Source organism: Carcharodon carcharias, chromosome 1 (assembly GCF_017639515.1).
Source record: "Carcharodon carcharias isolate sCarCar2 chromosome 1, sCarCar2.pri, whole genome shotgun sequence".
Classification (NCBI taxonomy): Eukaryota; Metazoa; Chordata; class Chondrichthyes; order Lamniformes; family Lamnidae; genus Carcharodon; species Carcharodon carcharias.
The window spans coordinates 12,045,951-12,073,831 of NC_054467.1; the positions used below are offsets into that span (position 1 = coordinate 12,045,951).

At 44.8% G+C, this 27,881-nt stretch overlaps 1 protein-coding gene across 1 annotated transcript in view; it reads right to left on the bottom strand.

Moving 5' to 3' along the window:
• LOC121292221 (multimerin-1-like) overlaps window positions 1–27,568 on the bottom strand; it is a 61,144-nt gene extending 33,576 nt beyond the window's left edge. The window contains exons 1-3 of the mRNA XM_041213969.1: window positions 27,142–27,568; window positions 20,584–20,703; window positions 2,631–2,737 (exon numbers count right to left, since the gene is read on the bottom strand). Coding sequence (XP_041069903.1) covers window positions 2,631–2,737; window positions 20,584–20,703; window positions 27,142–27,551 — 637 coding nt within the window. The 5' untranslated portion in view covers window positions 27,552–27,568. The remainder of the gene's footprint in view (window positions 1–2,630; window positions 2,738–20,583; window positions 20,704–27,141) is intronic.
• Window positions 27,569–27,881: the final 313 nt, after the last annotated feature.

Sequence of the window (27,881 nt, forward strand, 5' to 3'; positions counted from 1 at the left end):
AAAAAAATAAAGTATTTAAAAATGTTAATAACATGACCCCTCATGTGACTCTGTCTGTCACATGAGCAGGGAGGTGTTACAAATTAGTGTGAGAAATTATTTTTTTTTTAAATTGCTGATCGAAACCTCAACTCGCCCGTGGATGAGGTTTCGCAAAAAATCCAAAGGCCGCTTGAACCTTCTCGCCTTCCCACCAACCATAAGGTTGGACGGGCAGTGAAAACTTTCATTTAGTTAGGCCCTTAATGGTCTTAATAGGCCTGTTAATTGTCGGCGGGCACGCAGCCGACTCCCGCCCACACCCGCTGACCGAAAAATTGCACGAGTGCGCGTCATTTTAACTTGTTCAGGTTGGGCGTTTGCCTGCCCGACGAGCCCAATATTCTGCCCCTACACTAATCTACATGTAGTGAAATTCTCTGCCCAAACACTGTAACTTTGCATAAGAAGTCCCAGAGGCAGTGAAAATGCTAGCCTGAGTGACACATAAATACTTGTGTTACTGGTAGATCATTGGTGTGTTCGTGTTAATAGTCTGTTTTGATTTTCACATTCATGTTCAACCCTTTATTTAGATCAAGGGTAAGAGTTGCATTTCACATAGGGGGCAGGACAAGTTGATAAAGCTGTTGAAAATAATTATACAGAATACTGCAGCTTTTCAATAGAGACAGGCCGGTACAGCGATTAAGCAATCTAGGTGGTTGGGTAGAGTAGCAAAATTTGGGGGATGCAGCAAAAATCTCAATAAGCTATTCATGAAACTACATGAGTAAACAAACAGGCTTCAGCAGTGAGAATGAAAGGCCTAGATCTACTGATATATTTCCACAAATACTGGCATACATATAGATTTCCATGTATTTACATTGCAGTCTTTCCCAAAATTTCATATTCCTCATTCTATTTATGCCACAGTTTTACAATTTTATGCATCAAATGACTATTCCAAAATTGCAAACCAGTAAATAATATTAAAGAAGGTAATTTGATCTATCTGACTTTATCGGAATGATTATTGGTTGTGTAAATTGTGCATAAAATCATCTCGTAGCTGTTGCAGGAACACACAGTATTATATCATGTGAGCCACATTACGCATAATGTACATTTCTTCTAATACAAATTCAGTGAAAAGCATGGAACAATGAGAATGTACAGTCTTTCTCACAATATTCTCCTTTATCATGTAAAATAAATCTGTAATTATAAATGCAAATTTTTTATTCATTCCAACGCACAATATTCATTTTTGAAAGTTAATTGTGTTGAGGACGGGTGAGAGCTGGTGGTGAGGGGGCATGCAATTCTGAGGGTTTGCCAAGGGCACCAAATACTCTTGCACTAGACCGTAATAGAGACAGGGTGGTACAACAGCAAGGAGGTAATGACAATCCTTTATAAATCATTAGTTGGCCTCAGTTAGAGTTACATGCCTTTCATTCCAATTCCGGACACCACACTTCAGGATGGAGGTTTTGGAGGGGGGTACACAGGACATCTACCAGAATGATACCAAGGATGAGAGACTTCACTTACGTGGGGAGGGTGGAGAAGCTGAACTTGTTTTCCTTAGAGCTGATAAAATTATGGGGGGATTTAATAGAAGTTCAAACTGATGAGGGATTTTGATGGGGTAAATAAGAAAAAATTGGTTCCACTGGTGAAAGGTTTGCTTCTTGGAGAACACAGACTTAAGGAAATTGACAAAAGAAACAGAGAGGAGATGAGGTGAAAGCAAAAAACTGCGGATGCTGGAAATCCAAAACAAAAATAAAAATACCTGGAAAAACTCAGCAGGTCTGACAGCATCTGCGGAGAGGAACACAGTTAATGTTTCGAGTCTGTATGACTCTTCAACAGTTCTGTTGAAGAGTCATATGGACTCGAAACGTTAACTGTGTTCCTCTCGGGAGACAAGGTGAATTGTTTTTAAATAGTGAGTTGTGACAATTTGAAAGACACTTCCTGAAAGGGTGGTGAAAACAGATTCAATAGTAACTTTGAAAAGGGAATGCTTGACAAGTTTTCTGAAGAAGAGCAAATGAGCGATAGTAACTGGGAGCTCTTTCAAAGACCAGGTGCATGGGAGAGAATGGTCCCATTCGGTGCTGCAAAGCTCAATGATGTGATAAGTTACAGCTATATAGTGCCTCTCATCTGTCAAATGCCCAAAATTACTTCACAGGTGATTATAGGTGATCATACTATGCAAGAAATAGGAAAGGAGTGGATGATATGTAAGAAGGTGATTGAAGACATTGTCAAAATAGAGGTTTGGAGAAGAGCTGAAGACAGTGGTGAAGGTGACAACGTTTGGGATGGCCAAGTGAATAGTGAAGCCCGGTGAGGGGATTGGGGGTGGGGGGGGGTTGGGGGGTGAAACACATATTACGGGCTCAGTTTTAACTCGTTCAAAACACATCTACTTTACACAGAGTTAAAATCGTGCCCATAGGATAAGAGTTGGTAAAGTGCCAAGTGTTCTCCAGGATTGGCTGAGATTACAGGGATAAAGCTGTGTTGGGATTTGAAAACAAGAAGGAGGAGTCAGTGACAAGAGCTAAATATGGGACTTAAATGGGTTAAGGCCTGGGCTAAGCACTCAGACTGATAAGCTCTATACTGACCTTTAGGTTGGCAGTTAGCTCCAGTATATCCAGGGCAGCACCTCCATTCCAATGATGTCACTATCTTGTGCCTCATTCTGTAGGCTGGGCGGTTCAGCGTCTGGTATCTATAAATAGAAACATTCTGAAGGCTTAGTGTGGAAAACAGCTTTTAGTTTTCTATTTTCTTTAACAAGGCAATCTTATTTTTTTTCAAACTAAGCATGATGCACTTCCAGATCAGCCACACAGCTGGTGATCTACCATACCAGAATCCAGTGGTCATCAAGCATGGTGCCCCTCATCCATTCTGTTACCTCGAGATTTGTCTATACAACGCACTCCTGGCCAGCCTCACACATTCTACTGTCCAGAAACCTAAGGGTATCCAAAACTCTACCACGGGCTGGGTGATGGCATAATGGTATTGTCTCTGGGCTAGTAGTCTAGAGACGCCAGGGTAATGCCCTGGGGACCTGGGTTTGAATCCTGCCATGGCAGATGGTAGAATTTGAATTCAATAAAAATCTGGAATTAAAAGTCCCATGATGACCATGAAACCATTGTCGATTGTTATAAAAACCCATCTGGTTCACTAACGCCCTTTAGGGAAGGAGATCTGCCATCCTTACCTGGCCTAGCCTACATGTGACTCCAGCAATGTGGTTGACTCTTAAATTCCCTATAAACTAGGGGGCACTAGGGATGGGTAATAAGTCCTGGTCTGGCTGGCAATGCCCACATCCCATGCACTGGGGTCTCCAGAATATCAGACCAATGACAATACCGCTATGGTGGCTGTCCACCCCGCACCTGCCTACACAATTGTATGCCTCACTTCCCCACCTCCTAGCCTGCTTCTGGAGGGTGGGAGCATTCAATTATGCCATTACGTTAAAGGTGCTATATCAATATAAGTTGTTGTTGTCGGTCAGGCCTCGAACTGGTACCTGAGGGTCAATGAAGGGTTAGGAGGAGAAATGTTGCAAGAACCCATTCCCTATCTGGCTTGTTTTTGAGGGGAACATAGTTGTAGAACTGGGCATGGACGTCAGTATTTTGACTTTCAATGTCCCGACTGCACCCCCCATTCATCACTGGAAATTCAGGAGCATAGATCCATGCCAGAGTCTCCCACTGAGCAAGATTTTGGCTGGGATTTTCCGGCCCCGTTGTGGCAGGACCTGCCGCAGGAGATTCGGCATTGACTCTCGGCAGGACCACACAATCCTGGCGGCTGGAAAATCCCCGCCCTTGTGTTAGAATTTGACAATGAGCATGCATTCTGAGGGGAGATGGTGATGTAGTGCTAACATCACTGAGTTAGTAATCCAGAGGCCCAGGCTAATGCTCTGGGTACGTGAGTTCAAATCCCACCATGGCAGCTGGTGAAAGTTAAATTCAGATTAATAAATCTGGAGTTGAAAGCTCATCTCAGTAATGGTGACCATGAAACAATCATTGATTGTCATAACTCCAGTGTGATGTGGTGTCCTCTGAAATGCTCAGTTCCAGGGTAATCAGGTATGGGCAACAAATGCTGGCTTTGCCTGTGATACCCACATCCCATGAAAGGATAAAAATCAGTTTGTTGCATTGTGAAATGTTTACCTTCTTCATCTATGTTCTTTACATCACCAGTACTTTGGCAATTGCACAATTTTCAACTTCATTTTGAAGTGCTCAGAGGGTGAAGCAGCCCGTGACCGCATGCAGAAAAGGCTGGGTTTATATGTGGCAAGCAACATTTATGCCAGACAAATGCCAGGCAATGGCCATCTCTAAGAAGAAAAGACATAACCACCTCCTCCTGGTAGTCAATGGCAATACCATTGCTGAGTCCCAACAATCAACAACCTGGGGGTCAACATGGACCAGAATCTCAACTGGACCAGCCAAAAAATTCTGTAATTGCATAAGTAAACCAGACATAATCCTGACTCCCTTGACTCTCCATTACCTACAAGGCACAAGCCTGGAGTGTGATGATAAACTGTCCTTTTGCCTGGATTGGGTGCAGCTGCACAAACACTCAAGAAGCTTGACACCATCCAGGAGAAATAATCCATTTGATCATCCACCACCTTAAACATCCTCTCCCACTACCACCAATGCACTGTGGCTACAATGTGTGCCATCCACAAGCTGCACTGCAGCAACTCCTCTGAGGCTTCATTGATAATGCCTTCCAAATCCACACCCTCCATCACCTGGGGCAGCAGGCACATGGAACGCGACCACCACAAGCTCCTGCAAGTCAGACACCGTCCTGTCTTGGGATTATACTGCGGATCCTTCATCGTTCTTGAATCAATTCCTGGAACAGGAATTGTGGGAGCACCTTTACGACACAGACTATCATGGTTGAAGAAGATGGCTCACCACAACTTTCTCAAGGGCAACTTGGGATGGGTAGTAAATTCTGGCATTGCCTGTGGTGCCTGTATCCTGAGAATGAATGGAAAAAAGACATAGGGCCGAATAAAACAGTGGTGGTGGGGGGGGGGGTGGGGGGGTGGGGGGGTGGGGGTTGGGGAGGTGGTGGTGGGTGTGTGGATGGCATGCTCCCCCCCACCCTTCCCCAGAAACCACGTCAGCGTGAATTTGACCGACAACACGTCAAGCAGCCCCACAGCCATAAGCTCTGCAGGGCTCATTAACCAGGGCTGAGTGGGGCTCCACCCCTCATTGAGGTGGACATCCCACCCTTTGGAGCTGCCGGCCAGTCTGATTGACCCTGCAGCGCCAGGAAGGCATCAGTGGCAGCTGCTGGGACTGCAGTTGAGGAGTGGGGCCCAAGGTTAAGGATCCCCAGAGATGGTAAGTCTGGGGTCTTGGGCCGGGCAGGTTTTAGGAGTGTTAGGGACAGGGACAATTAGGGGGAGAGGGTGGGTTTAAGAGAGGAAGTGGGTAAAGGGCAGCCCCACGATCGGCAAAGGACAGCCTCCGAAAAACAACCACCCCACTTCCCTCCCTTTAACCATTTCAGATTAAAAATTGGGATTCTCACTCCAGCACCGGTTGCCCACGCCAGACGTACTATGGTGTGGGTGGCATATTATTAGGGCCAATAGGCTTGATAACAAGCCTAATTGACCCTTAATTGGTCATTTTAATATGATGGATGGGTTGCCCATTTCATGCCCGCCTGCCCTCAGTATTACAGGGATGAGCACTGGGGGGATGGGAAGGTGGTGGGATACACGCCGCCCATCGCCGCCCCCCCCGCCCCCCCTCCCACTCCACCCCTACTGAGGGCACGTAAAATTCGGCCCATAGCTACCACCCTTATTAGTTGGAAAACCGTTAACGATCTCTATTGGCACCAAGGTGGATTCTTTTACTGCTGTGAGTTTTATCATAAACTGCGGTGAAACATTAATTTTGCATTAACGAGTTAAAGAAGTGTTTGCTCTACATGTTAATGAAGCTATTTTCAGGATTACCTCAGATTATTCCTGGCTATGGTGGTTGGTATTCAGCTGAACAGTTGGCTTGTGTTTTCGTATCAAATTAATACCCCATTGACAGTGGAAAAGCTAGAAATGCCAACAGATTGTATAAATACTGCCACTAATGGGAGCTTAATTCAGCCTCTTATATGACCCTGTAATGCAGAGCAGGAAGCCAGCTGTCAGAAACAGTGCGAGAAAATGAGAAAAAAATCATCCTTGTCACAGTCCTTAACAAGTAGTCAGCAGTAATGAGAGGAGATGGAGGGTGGGGTGTGGGGGCTGGGGTGTGGTGAGTGGGGGTGGTAAGAACGGAAGGAGAAAATGGTGCAGTCTCTGTCAGGTTCTGATGACAGCAATGCCATTGGGTGGTAGTAAATGGATATCCAATGGGAGCGAAGGCTACTCAGCCCACTGCCGCCTATCTCCTAGCAACTGATGAGAGAGATATTTAGAGAGAACCGTCAGTCAGTCGAGCACCCCAACCCTACTCCACTCTGCCCCCTCCCGTGCCCTACCCACAGCTACCCCAATAATGAATGATATTTTCTTAGCATAAAAGTCAGGGTAAGGGAGAGAATGTCCTCCCCAAATAGAAATAAAATTGATTATGATAAAATGCCAGGTCCATTTAATTGCGAGGATTAGAGAAGGAACAAAGACTTGCCCCGCCTACGCAGTTGACAGCAATTTAACACCACATCATCCTGGCAATGGCAGCACAGCATGTGGAACATTGCTCATTCATCAACATTTGGAAGATAGGCTGTGGGTCGAAAAATTCAATGGTGTTGCACTGTGTTTTGGGCACTAACTGGGTGCCTGAGCCTTCAATATGACAGGCAAGAGGAAGCACATGCTCATTATAAACCAGAAGTGTGCTGTCTACCATCTTGCTTGGAGCAAAAATATAGGCATCCAGGGAACATGCATGATATATGCTTCAGGCATATTTTTTTCAAATAAGGGACCTGCTGCCTGTTTGAGGGCTCCTGTGAGAAATTGGGCATTGTGGGTGTACTTACACCACATGGGCTGCAGTGGCTCAAGAAGGCAGCTCACCACCAACTTCTCAAGGGCAATTAGGGTAGGTAGTAAATGCTGGCCTTACCAGCGATGCCACATCTCATGAGTGAGTTTTTAAAAATCTAGGTACCAACCCATCACTTCTCCTTCACCAACATTTATTCAATATATTCAAATAATATTTTTTTACTTAACTTGGGGCGGAATTGTCCCAGATTTGCACTAAGTGTGGTAGCAATAGCAGCTTTTCAGGCTGTATTGTCTCAAACCTGCAGCATTAATTATGCATTCCTGGGAAACAGGAATGTTGCTGCTGTTTCCACGGCGGGGGGCTCTCATTCACCCGCCATGACATCACGTCACCACTTCATCATGTCATTTAATGTGCAGCCATGCGCACGTCTCTCAGTGCTTCTAGCCCATGACTGCTGCACAGAAGACATGGCCCCAAAAGACAGAAAGACTGCAGCCCCCAGCTTCAATGATGCGTCAGTTGAGCACCTTTTGGACACAGTGGAGGCTCGCCGTGATGTCCTCTACCCCTGCTCTGGCCGCAGGATGGGCAGCAACTTCACTAATCCGGCTTGGGAGGTAATGGCAGCGGTGGTCAGTGCCAATGCCCTGCAAAAGAGGGCAGCCACCCAGTGCCGCAAGAGGATGAATGACCTCCTCTGTTCACCCAGGGTAAATCACTCTTCTCATCACTCTCAACTCACACACTCACAAACCCACCACACAGCCACAGGGTCCTCACTCACTGCTAGTTCAAGGGACATCACCATTCACTCTCTCACACATGCCTTCATTGTCCTCATCCTGTCCATGGGACCACTCATCCCCCACATGTGCCAGGCAAATTTATCATCTGACCTGGCGGCATCCTGCTTACACTCTCTCCAGCTCTACTCATGCAGGACAAGCTGACACACAACAAGAGGGAGAGGTTGCAGACCAGTGGCGGAATGCCTGAAATTAAGGTCCTCACGGAATTTGAAAACAGAGCCGTCCAGCTGGCCAGCAAGGATCTGGACCATTCCTGTGCTGACAGTGAGGTCGGTAGTGCTCTACCAAGCGAAGATCCAGCAGTGCAACATCCATCAGACAACCAAGCTGTGAGTGATATTTCTGTTTCACAGTTCACTGCCATGCACTAATTATCTCCCTTTGCTTCTGCAGACACACCTTGGAAACTGTCGACAGAGCCCACGGTTCAGGGCATCCAATCAAGGCCCGAAGAAACCTCTGAAAAAGAATCTGCAAGCTCCCTCCTTGAAGTCACATCACAGCACTCACCTGCAACCTCCACCAGCGCAGGGAGACACACCTCAGTGGGACCTTGCTTTAGAGTAGTCTTGAGGTCATGATCTGGTCAGCACATCGCACTGTCTGATCCACAACAGGCCGTGGCAGGAACTTTCCAGGTTTCCAGTCGGAGGACTGCTAAAGGCCAGATATTTGCCGAGTCTGATTCAGATGAGGAACCTCTGGACTCGGTCCTGTCACAGTTGCTGGAGCTGCAAAGGCAAGCTCAGGAACATCAGGAAGGGATGTCCACTGCACTCCTCAGATTGCAAGGCAAGATGGAGGAGTCACTCCACCTTCAGACTGAGGTGATAGTGCCGACATGCCAATGCACTGAGGTCAACACTAGTAGGATGGCGGCCATCAAGGAGACTTTGGTCCAGGATGTTGCTCCTGCACTGCATGAATGAACTCAACTCCATTGCTAATGCCATAGTTGGCCTCCAACAGTGTATCCGAGAGGGGTGTGGGGCAGCTCAACCTCATTCCAGCTACCCCTTCTGCTCAAGGAGTCAGCCAGGGGCCCTTGGTACCTATAGGGAGGAGGTTCAGCAGGCGAACACCACCCCCCCCCCCACCCCCCACCAGGGCTATCCATCCAAATGACTCCAGGGGTGTCTGGCCCATCCAAATTTCCACTTCTTGTGACCTCAGCAGCTCCAACTCCACAGGCTGAGGAGGGTGCCACTGCCACACAGCAGGATCAAGAAAGCAGGCCAGGACCCTCCAGGTCTCGGTCCCCAAAGGACGCCTGCCAAGGTCATCACAAATGGGGCATAGCAGTCAGCAGGCTGCCTCCACCTCCATTTTGGATGGCTGGGGAGAGCCAAGACGTAACAGCAGGGTTACAAAAGTTAAGAAAATGTAATTGCACAGCCTGAGCATGGGTGTTAATCTCTTGTACATTCTGTTCACTATTGTCAATAAACTCCCAAGAATGTCTCCCTGCCTATGGCTCCTTGTTCTGGTCAGCAGTGTTTGTGTCACTCAGATATGAAACCTTTCTGCACAAGACAAAGGCAGGTGTCTCAGTCCAGGGCCTCTTCCCTTTGCTTTGTGCAGCCTTCAGACCAAAGTGATGGTCCAGCCTCACATTCCCTGAACACATTTGTGATGCCTGCACCTTGATGGTGCTGGTCATTGCTGCCAGAATATTTTGGGCAGGCGTCACAGAGTTTTGTCATTCTCTCTGTGTGCTCTCAGCACTTTTAAGGTGGGGCTGGCCCCCATCTCTTCAGCATGTGTGACCAGTGACGCTGTGCTCCTGAAGGTCTCAGATGCTGAAGACGGACAGAAGGTCAGATGCTTCCGAAGTTTCATGGCTGTGTATCTATGATATGACCCTGATCACAGAGCGCAAGCGAGCTGCCCTCGGACAGGTAGGAGTCAGACATTCCCAGATGCTATGTGAAGGACTATAGAGTGTCTTCACTGCATGTCGTTATCATGAGTGACTATTAGGACCTCCAATGCACCTCCATGACAGGAGCATTATCATGGAGGGTATGTGCATTGCCATAAGCCAGACTGGAGTCAAACATTCACAGATGCTATAAGAGGATCCTTGTGGTCTGCTCACTGCATGTCATCATTATCCTCCACAAATATAGCGGCCATGAGAGCCTCCCGAGCATGCCTGCCTCATCTGTTCAGTGAAGGGCCTCATCATTGTCATTGTCACCTTCGAGGACCTCCTCACCCTCATCCCCATCAGTGTCCTCATCATCAGAGGAGACCTCCAGCTCCTCCGTCTCCTCCTCAGCCAGCTCCTCGCCCCATTGCAGCGCCAGGTTGTAAAGGGCACAGCAGGTGACGACAATGCATGACACCCTCTGTGGACTACATTGCTGGGCTCCACCAGACAGGCCCAGGCACTGGAACCTCATCTTCAGCATCCCGATGGTCTGCTCCACCAAGTTGTGAGTTGCAGCATGGGCCTTGTTATACCTTTGCTCTGCTGCAGTCTGAGGCCACCACACAGGTGTCATTAGCCACAGCCTCTGTGGGTAGCCTTTGTCCCCAAGAAGCCAACTCTGCAGCCTCTCTGGACACTGGAAGACGTCAGGGATCTGAGACCTACTAAGGATGTAAGAGTCATGGACGCTCCCTGGGAAACATGTGCAGACCTGCAGGATGCGTTTGTGGTGGTCGCACACTCAGCGGCACATTCAGCGAATGGAACCCCTTGCAGTTGACACAGTTGACTGTGTGCTGTGACAGAAATCTGAGTGCCACTTGAGTACAGTCAATCGCACCCTGCACCTGTGGGAAACCCAAGATCTGGGCAAATCCAATCGCTCTTGCATTGTGGCTGTCCTGGTCAACGGGCAAAATGCACAAACTTTGCCCTTGGGAAGATGCAATCCATGACCTCATGGATGCATTTGTGGCTGGAGGCTTGTGATATCCCACAGAGGTCACCTGTGGAACCCTTACAGGAGCCACTGGCATAAAAATTGAGCACCTTGGTCATTTTCAGGGCTACTGGCAGTGGATGCCCTCCATGTTCTGTGGCGCCAAATTCTGCAGTAGCTGGCAGATGTGACCAACCAGTTCCCTAGACATGCTCAGTCTTCGGCAACACTGGTTATCGATCATCTGCAAGAATGCAAGGCAGCACCTTTGGACCCTGGATCTAGCTCAGCGCCATCCACTGACGGCTCGCTATGACTCTTTAGCGGCTTGTGCAGGAGCCCCAGCCACCCCTTCTTCCAGAGGGTACTGCTCCTCCCTCTGCGCAGCCAGGTGCCTCATCGCTCTCCTCCATTTTCTTTGCTCTGTGTAAGCCACGAGGCACACAGCTAGGTCACCAGGCTCCATGATCCTGATGCACTCCTCCTGCAGGAGGAAAGAGAGAGAAGCGTGGGTTAGCACGGGTGTACTAAGAACCTGTCCTGGTTAAGTCTGAAGGCCCCTTAACGCATCCTGGAGAGTGCTGGTCACCACTTGGATGGCCCGAGATTAGTGCGCTGCATGGACTGCCCGAACCCCCACCCACCACCGCCCCACTCCAGCTGCAGAGGAATGGTCACTTTATGCAAGGTTTCCCTCAGGCATGGCCGCTTCCCTCACCCACCTCTGCCTCCACTCCCAAGTCACCTCTACCGCAGGGCAACCCTCGCCCTCCACTGCTAAATTGCCTCAACCGCAGGGCAGCCCTTGCTCCCACTACCCCCACCGTACCTCAACCCTGAAGTCCAACAGGCGACCCGGTCGAGATTTCCATCCGCAATATTGCTGTGCACTCACCTCCAAGTTCCCCTCAATGTGCAGCCCGCCAAGTGCATGCCTTTTATATGCTGTTGTGAAACAATCATGCCGATGTGGATGGATGATCCAGCCAGGGAGGATGGGGGTGAACGATTCCGGCAGGCTGGGCTTATAATGATATACTGACATATTACAATGAGGTTCCCAAAGTCTGATGGCAGGGAATGTGGCCCGCTATCAACAGGCTGAGCAGGCGATTACTAACTTATTTCACGATGTCGTGAAACCAATTTTTGCCATGTTGTCCGCTCATGCCACTGAACACACCCGATGCCAGCGGGCACAGAAGGTCCCAGCCTAGGAGTCATTCACAATTCTCATGATTTTATTAAGAACATGGAGGGTACTGGGAAGACCAGTTAATCCCCCATCCATTCCTTATGTGAAAAAATGCTTGTAACCTTTGGAGGGATGAGAGAGCAGACCAAAAGACTCTCACAAAAGGGGATATGGACTGCTGGTAGGGCTTCACTATATTGCACAGTATTTTTAACATGGTGAGGCTGTATAAATATATTGATTAAAGTGACTTGAACGATTTAAATAAATTACCTCATTAACAATGAGAGTTCCGACTGAACCATAATATATACTTACAGGGTAATAAACATTGCATGAGGCTCTATTCAGTATAAGGATCAGCTGATGCAGATGCAGCAACATCTGGCTGATGTTGATGATGGAGGTAAATGATGCATCTGTCCGCTTGATATTTAATTATTATCTCTTCACTCAATTTCTGCAGGAAGAATGCTTGATTCGATAATAACTGCTTTTCATTTCTGTCTCGGAGAATAGATTTGATGCTTTTTATTGTTTCAAGGTGAATGGGCTTGATTGCATTGCAAGAAGAAAAGCAGAAAGCGTAATCTCAGTCAGACAAATGTCAGTGCTGCTGATGATATATTGTATTTTGAATAGCATTAACAAGTGCAAGCCCATTGCTAGGGATTCTACATGATTTCTCTGCTCTTGGCTCCTCTGACAGAAACACCCTATTGAGGCACAGTCCCACAGGCAGCAGGCAGTCCCTCATCCTGCGCCCAAATTGCTGCTATTCACATTGATCTTTCACCACAGACGCTGGCTGAAAGAAAGTCTCCATTTTTCTATAGCTCTTTTCAGTGCCTCAAGGATGTATCAAAGGGTTTTTACAGTCTATGAAGTACCTTTGAAATGTAGTCGCTGTTGTAATGTAGGAAATGTCAGTTTAAAGCACAGCAAGCTCCCACAAACAGGAATGAGATGAATGATCAATACGTCTTAGTGAAGCTGGTTGAGGGTTAATTATTGGCAGGGACACTGGGGGGCACTTCAATGTTTTTCTTTGAAATAGTACCGTGAAATCTTTTATCTCCACTTGAGAGGGCAGATGGGGGTCTCATCAGAAAATGGCTCCTCCACCAGTGCAGCACTCCCTCAGCACTGCACTGGAGTGCCAACCCAATTTATTTGCTTAAGTGCCTGGAGTAAGGGTTCAACCCATGTTCTTCAGCATGTTACCCATTGAGCCAGGGCTGACACCTTTGATATTACAGGAGGAGTTGGGGATTGGTTAGGGTGGAGTATCATCTGCTCTCCAGCTGAACATCCCCACACTTTACAGCAGGAATCAGAACAGGGCCCATGGCTAATCTTTCCCCTGGTCCACTCCTCCATCACCCCCTACTCCTCAACCCCCTCCTATGGCACCACCCCATGCCCACGCAAAAGATGCAACACCTGCCCCTTCACTTCCTCTCTCCTCACCGTCCAAGGGCCCAAACACTCCTTTCAAGTGAAGCAGCATTTCACTTGCATTTCCCCCAACTTAGTTTACTGCATTCGTTGCTCCCAATGTGGTCTCCTCTACATTGGAGAGACCAAACGTAAACTGGGTGACCGCTTTGCAGAACACCTGCGGTCTGTCCGCAAGAATGACCCAAACCTCCCTGTCGCTTGCCATTTTAACACTCCACCCTGCTCTCTTGCCCACATGTCTGTCCTTGGCTTGCTGCATTGTTCCCGTGAAGCCCAACGCAAACTGGAGGAACAACACCTCATCTTCCGACTAGGCACTTTACAGCCTTCCGGACTGAATATTGAATTCAACAACTTTAGGTCTTGAGCTCCCTCCCCCATCCCCACCCCCTTTCTGTTTCCCCCTTCCTTTTGTTTTTTTCCAATAAATTATATCGATTTTTCTTTTCCCACCTATTTCCATTATTTTTAAATATTTTAAAATCTTTTATGCTCTCCCCACCCCCACTAGAGCTATACCTTGGGTGCCCTACCATCCATTCTTAATTAGCACATTCGTTTAGATAATATCACCAACTTTAACACTTATGTGTTCTTTTGTTCTATTGTTGGTGACATCTTCTGATGATCTGCTTCTATCACTGCTTGTTTGCCCCTACAACCACACCAACCCCCTCCACTTCTCTCTCTCTCTCTCTCTCTCTCTCTCTATCTCCGCACCCCCCCACACACCTTAAACCAGCTTATATTTCAACTCGAACTCAAGTTCTGTCGAAGGATCATGAGGACTCGAAACGTCAACTCTTTTCTTCTCCGCTGATGCTGCCAGACCTGCTGAGTTTTTCCAGGTAATTCTGTTTTTGTTTTGGATTTCCAGCATCCGCAGTTTTTTTGTTTTTATCTGAATAAGTGGAGGATATGAGCTGGGAATTTCCCAGTCGACTGCCATGACAGATCAGTGGGAAGCCATTTTAAACCACTACAAGGAAGTTCACTCCAGTGTTCCACTAAAGTTACGATAGCCAAACGGAAGAACACCCAAGGAAATATTATAGGAATGTAGCGCACAGTTGGAGGTCATTTGACCAATTGGGCTTGTGCTGCTCTTTGAAGGACCTATCCATTTCCCCATAGTCCTGCAAGATCTCCCTTATCAAGTATTTATCCTATTCTCTTTTGAAAGTTCAATCTGCTTCCTCCACACTTTCAGACAATGCATTCGAGATCAAAACTCATTGTGTAGAAGAGTTCCCTTTACCTCTCCTTTTGTTCTTTTGTCAATGACCTTAAGTCAAAACAAAGAAAGTAGTCCTTTATTCTGCTATTAACACCTGCCCTGAGCCAATGCTTTAGACTTAGACTTTAATGCTATCATTACCACTCTCTTCGTCCTGTATTCCATGACATCTTAGTCATTTAATCTCCACGCCCTCTAATTTATCCCTGACCTTCTATTTTGCCCCACCTGCCTTTCACCCCTTTGTCAACAGCATAAAAACACATCAAATTTCGACCTCTCTCCAGTTCCAGGGAAGTGTCACATTGGACTTGAAATGTTAATTCGGTTTCTCTCTCCATGGATGCTGCCAGGATTGTTGAGTATTTCCAGCATTTCCTGTTTTTATTTCAGATCTCCAGCACCTTTCAAGATTATATTGATGCTGTTCATCGATACTGGTGTTAATTACCTCATATCATCGGTTTTTATGAATTAGGATAGCTTCAGGGTCTTCAGAGACAAATAAAGGGGAAAGGTCATCCAGTCCTGACACAGTTTTGTATATTCTGCAAGTGAAAAGCAAGTCTTCTGAAGAAGAGTAATGTTTGTACCCTCCCTGCTGAAAACCCAAACACCTTTTTATTCTTCATTGGCAAATCCAGCCCTCATATTGTATTCTATGGGGGTTGCATATAAAAATGAAGGACAGGAAAATAATTGACTCATCTAAACCCGTGCTGTATAGTTGTGATGCCTTATGAATCAGGGTACATCCACTCCCTACCCAATCTCACAGCCACGTAATCTTTTTCTAGCCAGTGTGTAGTGTTCAGTTGTTCAGTGTTTGATTATGTGAGTCTGTTTGCTAGAGAAGGATGCTCATTGTGCTTGATTAGTTAAGCCTGGTTGTAGACTCAGAGAAAAGTAAGCAAACTGTAAAGTTTCTGGAAGCTAGGAGCTAGAAGCACGGAACAGACATTTAAAAAGAACCTTGTAAATAAAGTCCATACGCACATAGAAACTGGTGTGTCATCTCTACATAGCCATGAGATATAAAATATGCAACACAGTACACCTCCAAAATAAACTTTGGCCTGTCATAGACCCATGTGAGCCTTGCCTTCCAGTTTCACCACCCATTAAGACAGGAGCTGATCTGACTTGCCTCCCAGCTCAACATGAGACCCAGCTAATTTCCCATTGTTCCAGAACTGGTGAGCTACCTGCTTGATTCCCCTATCACACCAGAAGCATATTAATAAGGACTTGGCCTCAAAATGGCCACGGCCTCCTAACAGCAAGAATTAGCAAGCAACATGATTGTTCCCCTGATTCCGGGCCCCTTTTGGGAGAAAGTTGAAGATTACCCTCAATTTTCAAGACTTTTGGCGATCCAACCTCGTTTTGAAATTTCATTTAGGAAGTGTACCATCTGGTATCACAACAGCACAGTCAGTTAGGCTACCATATCAGGTCACCGAGCTAATGAAGGAGAAGATAGGTTACAATCCCCTGCAGTAACCCTGCAATTGTGAAGAGCCAACAGACAGAGCTGCACAGAGGAAAAGGGACACAGCAAAAAGGAAGAATTGTCCTTGGGGCTGGTCTTGTATACCATCTAGTGGAGAAGCAGGATTGGTGGAGGCCTGGAACAGAAAGGCAACCACATGCTTCCTTGATCAGAGGGTGTGTGTGTTCTGAACAGGACAGGACTCAAACTAAGGACCTTCTGTGAGAATAGTTGTCAGTCAGTCATATTGTGTCGGCACAATCTAATATTTAAAAAAAGATCAGCAAAAAGCATTTAGTCGTTTTTAAAAATTAACACCAGTTTGTAGTTAGAGTTAAATCACAGAAGACTCAAGAAATGGTTCAGCAAAATCATGGAAGTAACAAAGCACAGAATCACAGAATCTTAATGATACAGAGGGAGGCCATTCAGCCCATCATATCTGGAGCAGCTCTCCAATGAGCACTATGATCCAGTGCCATTGCCGTGCCTTTTCCCCATACCCCTGCACCTTGTTTCTATTCATGTTGAAGTATTTTTTCTAACTCACAAGTATAAAGATAAAATTTGCTTCCAAAATGCCTAACGTGATGATCAAATTGGAATTGTTTTCATCAAAGATTTATTGCACAATGATTTATATATATTTAATGTATACTGTACACAGTGTTCAGAAAGAAATGGTAACTCGCTTTCTTCAAAGCAAAAAAGTAAACTTGTTCCTGTTTTACTGATGTGAAGGAAACGTGGGACAATGGGTCAGAGGCTGTGCACAGCCTGTAACCGGCAGCTTGACATGGATGTTCCTTATCTGCACATCTTCCCATTTTTTTTTTGTGGGCTGCTTGGTAAGATATAGAGGAAACAAACTTCCTATCTATTGAACCTACAGAAGCCACAGCTCACTTAATGTATAGTCACTGGAACCAGTTGTTTTAGTGTAAATTCATGAAGTTGTGTTAGTAGAGAGCTCTTATGGCATCGTAAAGAGATTTCTATATAACACTTTATGTAACCAAAGAAGGAAGGGTAGACACATTTAAAATATATCATGAGTAAATGGAGTCTGTTCTTCTTGACCACATCCAAAATGGAGAATGGTCGAGTTACCCAAGACACAAAGTCTGGGGACTACCTTTTTTCTTGCCTCTCCTATTTGCATTTGCATCACAAAAGGCTAGTATGTTGGTACAGTAAGTAATTAGGAAAGCTAATAGAATTTTATCATTTATTACGAGGGGAATTGAATGCAAAAGTAGGGAGGTTATGCTTCAGTTGTACAGGGCACCAGTGAGACCACATTTGGAATGCTGTGTACAGTATTGGTCACCTTATTTAAGTATGGATGTAAATGTGGTGGAAGCAGTTCAGAGAAGAGTTCCCAGACTAATATCTGGAATGGGTGGGTTGTCTTGTGAGGAAAGATTAGACAGACTAGGCTTGTATCTGCTGGAGTTTAGAAGAGGAAGAGGTGACTTGATTGAAAACGATAAGATCTTGAGGGGTCTTCACAGGCTGGATGTGGACAGGATGTCTCCTCTTGTGGAAGAATCTAGAACCAGGGGGTCACTGTTTAAAAATAGGGGGTCAGCCATTTAAAACAGAGATGAGGTGATTTTTTTTTCGCTCAGAGGGTCATGAGTCTTTAGAACTCTCTTCCTGAAAAGATGGTGGAAGCAGAGTCTTTGAATATTTTTAAGGCAGAGGTGGATAGATTTTTGGTGAACAAGGGGATGAGAGGTGGGTGGATGCAGATTTCAAGTTACTATCAGATCAGCCATGATCTTATTAAATGGCTGAACTGGCTTGAGGGGCTGTATAGCCTACTCCTGCTCCTTGTTCATATGTTGATCTCACTTTTCACAGAAACTCCCCAAACCATGCCCATGGCTCCCCTCTCAATCTTCCCATTTCTCACTGCCTCTCTGCACCTGAGGTCTTGATCAGCTAGCCCATCCTGGACCCTATCTCCCTTGGTGCCCTCATTTCCAAACTTTCTCCCAGCTCCACAACACTCACCATCTGAATTAAAGAAACACGCTCCCCCATATAAACTCAGTAGTTCTCCTCTGGCCCCACCACTACCCATCACAACACCTCTTATGTTGTTAAAAGCAAAAAACTGTGGATGCTGGAAATCCAAAACAAAAACAAAAATAAAAATACCTGGAAAAACTCAGCAGGTCTGACAGCATCTGCGGAGAAGAACACAGTTAACGTTTTGAGTCCGTATGACTCTTCGACAGAACTTATGTTGTGCTTTCTTTCCCCTGGTACAGCCCCTTTGTCTCCACATTCATGTGGAAACTCAAATGTACCTGACACAACTGGTCTAGTCATTCGTTGCCGGGATTATCCCAAGTACAGTCCTAGTGCCAAAAGGATCCAAAGACTGCTTTCCCCTGGAAGTAACTACCATCTCCACCCTCGCCTCCAATACCTCATATCAAGAGATAATTTCTTCATCTTTAAGATTGAGAACATTCATGCAGTTCCCTCTGTCACTCTTCCCTTCTCTCTCCCTGCTTTTATTCTCTATCACGTGGTGCCCTGGGCTGGACTTTCTGCTTTGGGTGTATCCAGCAATTCCAACACAAGTTGCCCCAATTTTGAAAAGGTTTTATTCTCAAGTTTCTGCTCAAACTCATTTGCATTTCACCAATGCAAAACCTGCCATGATTCAGCAGAATTGGACAGAGTTTTAAAACTTGGCTTTATTCTTCAAAGAGAAATTTGCTTTTCAAAATGTTCCCGGGTATATTTAAGAGTGATAACTTGGTGAAGTTTGATTAATGCAGCTGAAAATGTGTTTTTAATCACAGTGTCAATTCTCGACTCCGATAACCCGATTTTAAGTGACTGAAAATGACTAAAAAAAGTACAGAGCTATTTTCTTGTTACATTACTGTACAGTGGGGGATTCCTTATTAAAGTTATAAAACAAATAATTCAAATCTTTTCAAAGCGTGTTTTTAGTGCCCTTGCAACCAAAAGATCCAGATTAATTTTTAGACCCTCCATGAAGACCCTCCACAAACAGACAAAATTAATCGCATCACACAATGATGATTAATTCACCCTTGGATCATGGTCAGTTTTGTGTGTGGGACCTGCTTCTCGTACAACATTTTAAAAACCAGCACAAAAGGTCATGGAAACTCGAGTTGCATTGAATGCAATGAATGTGTGCTTAAAATGCTGTACACTTTTAAGCTGGTAATGCCAATATTAGGGAAATTGTGCAGAATATACCAGTGCTATCACCTGGAAACTCTAGGCTCCTGCCTCCAACTGTCTCACCCAGTTACATTTATGAAACTGTTAAATGAATGTGATTAAAGAAAATGAATAAAGCACATTTTTAAAATAACTCTATGCTCTTTCTTCTGAGGTACTTGCAGCATTGCCCTGGGACTAAAACTTTAATTCCCAAAGACTCTAGGACAAGCTTGGAGGATTGGCAACCCTAGGTCCATTTTGATTTTATTTTTTTAGTTAAAGGATGCACATGCTTTGGGCCTTTTTTATTCATTTACTGAGTGCGAGTGTCACAGGCAAGGCCAGCATTTATTGCCCAAATTGTCCCTGAGAAGGTGGGTGGCTACATTACTCATGTTATTCTTTTCTGATACTTGAAAGAGATGGCCATGATAAAGTAAACTGCACTTCATGTAATCACACACTTTGGGATACTTAATGGATAACGTGAACAGACTCCATGAGTACAAATGTTATAATAAGCCTTCTTGAATGTAACCATTTCAGAGGGCAGTTACGAGTCAAGCTCATTGCTGTGAGATGCATTTAAGAAAAGATATTTATGACAAGAGGCATGACCTCACCAGTTGCTTTGTGAAGTGCATCCCAAACTACAATCATACCTAACAATTGAGTGAAGAGAAAATAAATCACATATGATAACTCACTTAGCAACAGAAGGACCGGAGTAGGCCATTTAGCCCTTTGAGCCTGTTCACCATTCAATTACATAATGGCTGATCTGCTTTTTAACTCCATTTACCCACCCTGGTTCTGTAACCCTCAATGCTCTTGCCGAACAAGAGATCTATCAATCACAGTTTTGAAAGGCTCAATTAACACCCCCAGCCTCAATTGCTTTTTGGGGGAGAGAATTCCAGCTTTCCGGGAAGTGAATATGCGCTCCCTGATATCTGAATGGTCTGGCTTTAATTTTAAGGTTGTGCCCCCTTATCCTGGACTCCCCTACCAAAGGGAATAGTTTCTCTCTATCTACCCTATCAAATTCTATAATCCTCTTAAATCCCTCAATTAGATTACCCCCTTAATCTTCTTTACTTCTGTGGCAAATATCTTCTGGTATGCACTTGGTCTCAATTCAGCTTGTTTATTTATTTAATCAATAAATAGGTCTAACACTTTGCACAATAAGCAATTTTCCAATGTCAATCAATATAGACAAGCGATGAGACATACCTAGGCTGGCAATGCTCCGCTTTCAACGGGCATAGGTTTGTTGTTTGCATCACGTATGCCTGTGCGTTCTCTATTGTCACAGTAGGCGAGAGTCTTGTATGGACGTAGGCACACCAGTTCCTTTGAAACAAAACAGGAAACATGACATTGAATTGTGAAAGGGCTCAGGAACTCTTTGAATCCCCTGCACACTCCACAACAGAGACAACCCACAAAGGCAAGACCAGCATATGGAAACATGTGGGGGTGGGGCAGGGGGCAGTTAATGAGACTCTGGTGAAAATGACAAGGAGCAGGTTAATTGGTTTTTAAGACCCAAGCCCTGGTTGGAACCGAATACATTCACTGTGTAGTTTTGATGGAATACTTCTCCAGAAGCTCACAGGCAATAAGAGTTATTTTGCACAATTATTTAACCGAGTATTGCTGAAAAGAGATTGACGTTGCAGAAGCTTTACAGCTTGCACTCAGCAGGACAAATGCAAAAATGCCAAATTTTAAGTGAGCACAACAATTTATACTACAGGAGAAAAGGCTACTGATTGGTTGGAAAGTTGACTCTAATTGGCCAAAGCATGGCCATGGAGAAATCAATGGGGGCCTATAGGCTCCCCAGGCTCCCGGGTAATTCATAGATAGGCACAAAGCTTGAACATATTCCTTCTTCTTTATTTTGTTAGGTGTTATTCCACAATGGGATAACATTTGTGAACGATCCTGAATGTGCTAATAGCTACACTAACAACCAATTTAAGATAATCAGTCAACCTCGTACTGTGGCTCATTTACTCTTGCTAGAAGTGACATGCATTCATATGCAAGAACCTGTTCCCTGCAAACAAAAGGAATATGTATAAGCCTTGAGCCTTTTTTGAATTACCTGGGAGCTAGGGGAGCCTAAGGTTCCCTATAGCTTTCTCCTTGGCAACTCCGCAACCAATCGGATTTGATTTGCCAACCAATCAGCACTCTTCTCCTGGAGCATAAATTGTTGTGATCATTTGAAATTTTGCATCCTTGTGTTTGTCCTGATGAGTGCAGATGAAAAACTTCAGCAACCTGTCTATCTTTTCAACAACATTCAAATTATTTAACCTTTATATTTGAAGTACATCTGAGTTTCTGAAATATCCATTTGGCTGAGCATTCCCCTTTTATGGGTTAAAAGATCACCCAATTTCCTACCAGTTTTAATTTACCTATTAATTTTCATTAAAGCTTTTTCACTAAAGCATTACATGATTTGATAGGTTAGAATAATAGACCTGTAGTGCTGTAAGTGACTTTGTGAGATAGATAAGCTATTTCCTTTGGTGGGGATATCCAGAACAAGGGGACACAGAGCCAGGCCATTTAGGGCTGACACAGGGGAGCACTCTTTCGCACAAAGGACACTAGCAGCCTGGGACTCTGTCCCTACAGAAGATTGTGGGTACAGGAAGGCAATTGGAACTTTCAAGACAGGGATTGATCATTTTTTGTTGGGTAAGGGAAATGGAAAAAAAGGCAAACAAATGGAATTGAGGAACAAATCACGACTTAATAGAATGGCAGAACAGGCTTGGGGGGCTAAATGGCCTCTTCCTGCTCCCAAGAATCCGCTTTCCTTTGACTCCAAAGTGGCGAAGAAATTTCAAAAAAGCTGAGTTTTCATTTGTTGAAAAACTGCTTTCTCTTCAATCAAATTTCAGATAGGAAGAACTGATTGTGTTCAAACACATTCCCCGGTCACACTGGTCCATGGAAGTTTGTGATCACATCAATGAATTTTAGTGGAAACTTGATCTGCAACCTGACCAACACAATTTCAAGCCCATTTTAGGTGCAATTTCCAGATTATGTCCACAGTAGAAAATCTACACCCATTGTTATGGGCTTCTCATTAGATGGGTTTCTCCTTAGCAACATCAAGCTTTATTTACAGGCTGCAGCAGCAGTTACATGCTTCCATCAAGCTCCATAACTAGAAGAAATCCCACTCTAAGGTTCCCCACACTTAGAACTGATTTGTTCACACTGTCATATGCACTATATTCACACTATGCAACAAACTAAGTTTTAAAGCTACAGTCATTATGTTCCTTAAAGCTACAATTACTACACCATCATACGTTATCTGAGTTTTTACTTTACCCTGGTTTCGGTTGCACTGACGAAATTGTCCCTTAAACAAATTTCTACCTCAAAATTAGTGTAGGGCCTTCAGGGGATGTATTTCTATGGATGGTTCTCCCATTTATCTTTTGCAACTTTGACACAAAACCTTTAAAGCTTTTAGTCTGTCGTTTCCACACAGGTCATGGCCAGGGGATTTCCGGCTCCACTTAATTCAACATATAAATTTCCAATCCTAGGGACTAACCTCCTAGCTCAGTTGTTTTATACAGTGAGTGACTGAACCACACAGAGGGAGGGAAGAAGGGCTTAGACCTGATGTGCCAGCATAACTGGACTGGATGTTGGGGCACTGCAATTGGCCTCAGTTACCCTGAAAAGTGGTGGGGTGAGTGGAGGGAGGGAGGGTATCACCCAGGAACCCCGCTCCTGATCACTGTCTGGTGGCTTTTGCTGAAAGTGGGCATGCATGGGTATCAGGGAGTAGGACTGGTGATATGTCTGCATAGTCAAATGGCCTGTTGAGCACAGTCACAGCTGGCACATGAATAATGTGACCAAAGTTAACTGAAGCTGTACGCCTGTAAGGAATTGACTTTCAAGAGGGAAGGGGAGTAACATGATCAAATAGAAATATAATATTTCCAATCCCTAGTGATTCCTAAGGAACATCACAAGCACCTTTTTGAAGTATGCTGATGAGTGTGTTTTGCAGTTAACCATTTTTGGAGAACCCTGTTCTATTTCCTCCCAGTTTCAGTTGTGTTCATGCAGCCACTGACCAGCAGATGGTAGCATCTTACAGCACAAACCAGGTGAAGTCCATTTTGCATGGACCGAAGGTTGTGAGTCTGGGCGTAATCATTCATGCTTGTTCGGATTCCACTGCATCCCAATCTCATGCCCAGAGTAGCAGGATAAGTGAAAATACTGTTATATATATCGAGGCACTTAATGCTGAGGGACTGCCAGAATACCATGCTAAGTACCACAATGCAGGGGGTTAGAAAACTTGTCTTTTATACTCCTCAGTCCCTACTAGCTAAGAAAGAATTTGAATGTGTACAGCAATTTTCACCTTCGCAGCTAATGTAGCACCTTTGAAAGCATAATCACCATGGCAATGTACGAAACACAGCAGCCAATTTGTGCAGAGCAAGATCCCAAAACCATCAATTTGATAACTGATATTACTTGAGAGATGAATATTGGCCAGGAAACTGAAGAGAACTCCAATGCTCTTTTTTGAATGGTACCATGGGATCTTTTAAGTCCATGGGAAAGTGCGGACCAGAAGGAGCGGGTTCGATGAACATCAGGCAACACAGGGGCTGCCCACATGAACCGATGGGAGGCTGTCAGCAGCAAGGCAAGTTCAGTGGGGAATGGTTGAAAGGGTAGGGGAATCCAGATGGCAGAAGCCCAGGGGAGCAATCCTGCACCCTTGACCCTGGTAAGAAGGGCTATTCTACTGATCTTCAGCAGCCCTGCCATGGGCAGTCACACCACCGCCACCCCCCCCCACCCACCCCACCCCACCCCACCATGGGATAATATTTAATCAGGCACCAATGCTTCTCGTTTAATTAGCATTTGTAATCGAGGTTCACACTGGGCCTCCAAAAGCAGCAGCTTAATTTGAAATGGCAGGAACAGAGTGAGAAACTGAGCCACTATTTTAACTGCACCCCTGCTCCTGGCTCATTATGTTGACCCCCGAGGCCATTGATATTCTGACTTTGACTCACACATGAAGAATGACCATTTTGAGAGGGGGCCAGAGAGCACCATCCCCTGTGACACTGGACCTCAAGGAGATCAGTGGCTTCAGGAGAGGAATGAAAAAGAAGAAGGTGAAAACTTGTTTAGTGAGCAACAACTTGTTCTTATATAGCACATTTAATATAATAAAACATCCCAAGGCACTTAATGCTTTTAATGGCCCAACCCTTTTTTTCCATAAGAAAGTATTGGTGGGCTTTCTCTTTGAACCACTACACTCCTTACTGAGTTTGATAAAGGAATAAAGAGCCGTATATTTAGCACAGTTAGCAGTGAAAATGAGAGCAGACATTTGCAAAGAGGCATTAATGGATTAAATAAATGGCAAAACTGAGGTAAATGGAGTTCAGTGTGAGGAACTGTGAGGTCATTCACTTTGGACCCAAAAAAAGGTAGATCAGAGTTTTGTCTGAATAGTGAGAAGTGAGGAGTGATGTGCAGAGAGATTTAAGGGTCTGTGCAGAAATCACAACAGATTGGTGGATAGGTCCAAAAAATAATTTAAATGTTTTATGGAATATTAGCCTTTATCTGAAAAGTCCTGGAATACAATGGGATAGAAGCCACGCTGGGTATAGAAAGCCCTGGTTGGACCCCATTTATTGTGCTCTCTTCAGTTCTTGGCAATGCACCTCAGGAAGGATATACTGGCTTTGGAGTGAGTGCAGTGCAGATTCATCCTTTTACCAGAGTTAAAAGGATCTTATGATGAAAGTAGCTTTCATAGACTATGTTTGTAACCCCTAAGTATTGAAGATGAGGGGGTCTTGTGGTGCAGTAGTGGTGTCCCTATCTCTGGGCTAGAAGCTCTGTGTTCAAGTTCCACTCTGGGACTTGATGGCTATGGAAAATGTGTTCATAACGTGGCCATACAGGTTGATTGTTAGCCTGCAAAACCTTCCAATATGCCTGGCAGCGGGCTATAAGGGCAGGAGAGTCTCCTGGTCAGCCAGACTGCAGAAGGCAATGGCTAACCACTGCAATAGTTTGCCAAGCAAAAGCATGGACCATTCCAATGGAAGTCTATTGTTGCTAACGCCCTCTTAGGGAATGTTACCTGAAGGAGGTGGAGGATTGAAGATGAAGGGGATCTAACTATATAGTTTTTTAAATGATTAAAGGACTTGATAGGGTAGAAGAAGAAAGAACTATTTCCCCTGATTAGGAAGTCTAGATCAAGGGGACATAATCTTAAAATTAGAGCTAGGCTGTTGAGAGGCAATGTCAGGAAGCATTTCTTCACACAATGGATAGTGGAATTCTGGATGTGATGGAAGATGGAAAATAGAAAATAAATACCAAAAAATAATTGGTTTCTCAATTCTAAAATAGAGCATGGCCAGCCTATTGAACCATCGCGGTTTTCATTATGTTTTTTAAAGTGCCTCACTCCAACTGTGTTTCTTTAGGCTGTCACGTCAATGATATATATTTCTTCAGTGATAAGTATGCATTCTATTGTCAGACCTGCATATAGATTTTTTTAGGGGAGGAGAGATATTGGAATTCAGATAAAGATCAGCAGTTGGAACACTCTCAGTTTTCCGTTCACTAGTCCAGGACCAGTGACATCAATTATAGTATCCCAGTGCTCATTGGCCAAAGAGCTGGACTAGCCATATAAACACTGTGGCTACAAGAGCAGGTCAGTGGCTAGGAATCGTGTGACGAGTAACTCACCTCCTGACTCCCCAAAGCCGATCCACTATCTACAAGGCACAAGCCAGAAGTGTGATGGAATACTCCCCACTTGCCTGGATGAGTGCAGCTCTCACAACATTCAAGAAGCTTGACATCGTCCAGGACAAAGCAGCCCACTTGATTGGCACCACATCCACAAACATTCACTCCATCCACCACTGACAAACAGTAGCAGCAGTGTATGCCATCTACAAGATGCACTGCAGAAACTCACCAAGGTTTCTTCGACAGCACCTTCCAAACCCATTACCACTACCACCTAAAAGGGCAAGGTGGCAGATAGATGGGAACACCACAACCTGGAAGTTCTCCTCCAAGCCACTCACCATCCTGACTTGGAAATGTATCATCGTTCCTTCATTGTCGCTGGGTCAAAATCCTGGAACTCCCTTCCTAACAGTATTGTGGGTGTACCTACACCACATGGACTGCAGCCATTCAAGAAGGCAGCTCACCACCACCTTCTCAAGGGCAGCTAGGGATGGGCAATAAATGCTGGCCCAGCCAGTGAAGCCCACATCCCATGAATTAATTTTAAAAAACTTAAAATTAAACTTTCCTGTTCTTTATGACTAGGTGCAACAATGCAGGATAAGTTTAGTTACTGGGTCATCTGGATATATATACACTGTTACATTGAGAATTAAACTCTGAACCATACACAGTGAAACGCAGATATTGCTTCCTACAAATCTGCCCCTATGTGGATGACAGTAGGTAAATTGTGGATAATACACAGTGAAATGCAGGCAGCAATACATGAGGAAAAAAAAGGGATTGCTGAGTACAGATAGGTGTAGATAGATTAAAAATAGTTGACTACTCGTACATTGGGAGATACAGATAGGAAAATATATGGAGATAGAGAGATTAGAGATTGTTGAGTGCAGATAGATGGTGAAATAGAGAAATAATCTGAATTCAACATGTGCTCTTATAGAAAGTTTTTGTCACACTTACTTTCCCCTGGCTGTTTCAAAGTTTGGTTTGCCGTTTCCAGGTTTGCTGTAGAAAGAACGTTTCTGACTGGGGCTGGACTTATGCACTCCTTTTTCCACAGTGTAACCCACCTGCCTTGGAGATCTGTTACCAACAGGCGGACTGTTGGAAGATGCAACCCCAGCCCCCAGCTTTCCAAGCATATTTCTCCCATTTTCTGTGCCGTTAAAATTAGTTCCATTCTTGGTATTCCCAAATGGTGTCGACTGAACTGGGGATTTTGCATGGAGAACCCCATCACAAACTTTCAGAAAAGGGAAAATGATCCCCAAGACAATGAGCTGCCTCATTCTTACTGAATTGAAAATAAGACTTCTTCCTTCTGTATAATCCACCTCCGTGTGGTATCTCCTGCTCGCACAAGTCTGCATGAATGAAATGAGCTCGCTCCTTTGGCAGCTTTTATGCCTTGTCAGAAAGGAAATAACTCCTGCATTTTGGAAGTGACATAAGGAAACAGAGGAGCCCTTCCCAGGAAATTGGTAAAACAAAAAGGTCTGGAGCTGTTTCTGTAAGACCAATTGAAAGAAATAAATCATTGATTTTGCGAGGGAAATTAAGAATTTCAATCATGCTGTAACATCAGAGATGGAAGGTGAAGATGTTCAAACCCCACAGCTCCTCCTGGTGCAGCAGCCTTCCAGAAATGAAAAGATACAAAATATGCTCTTGACGAATTTAAATAATTATTACAAATCTAA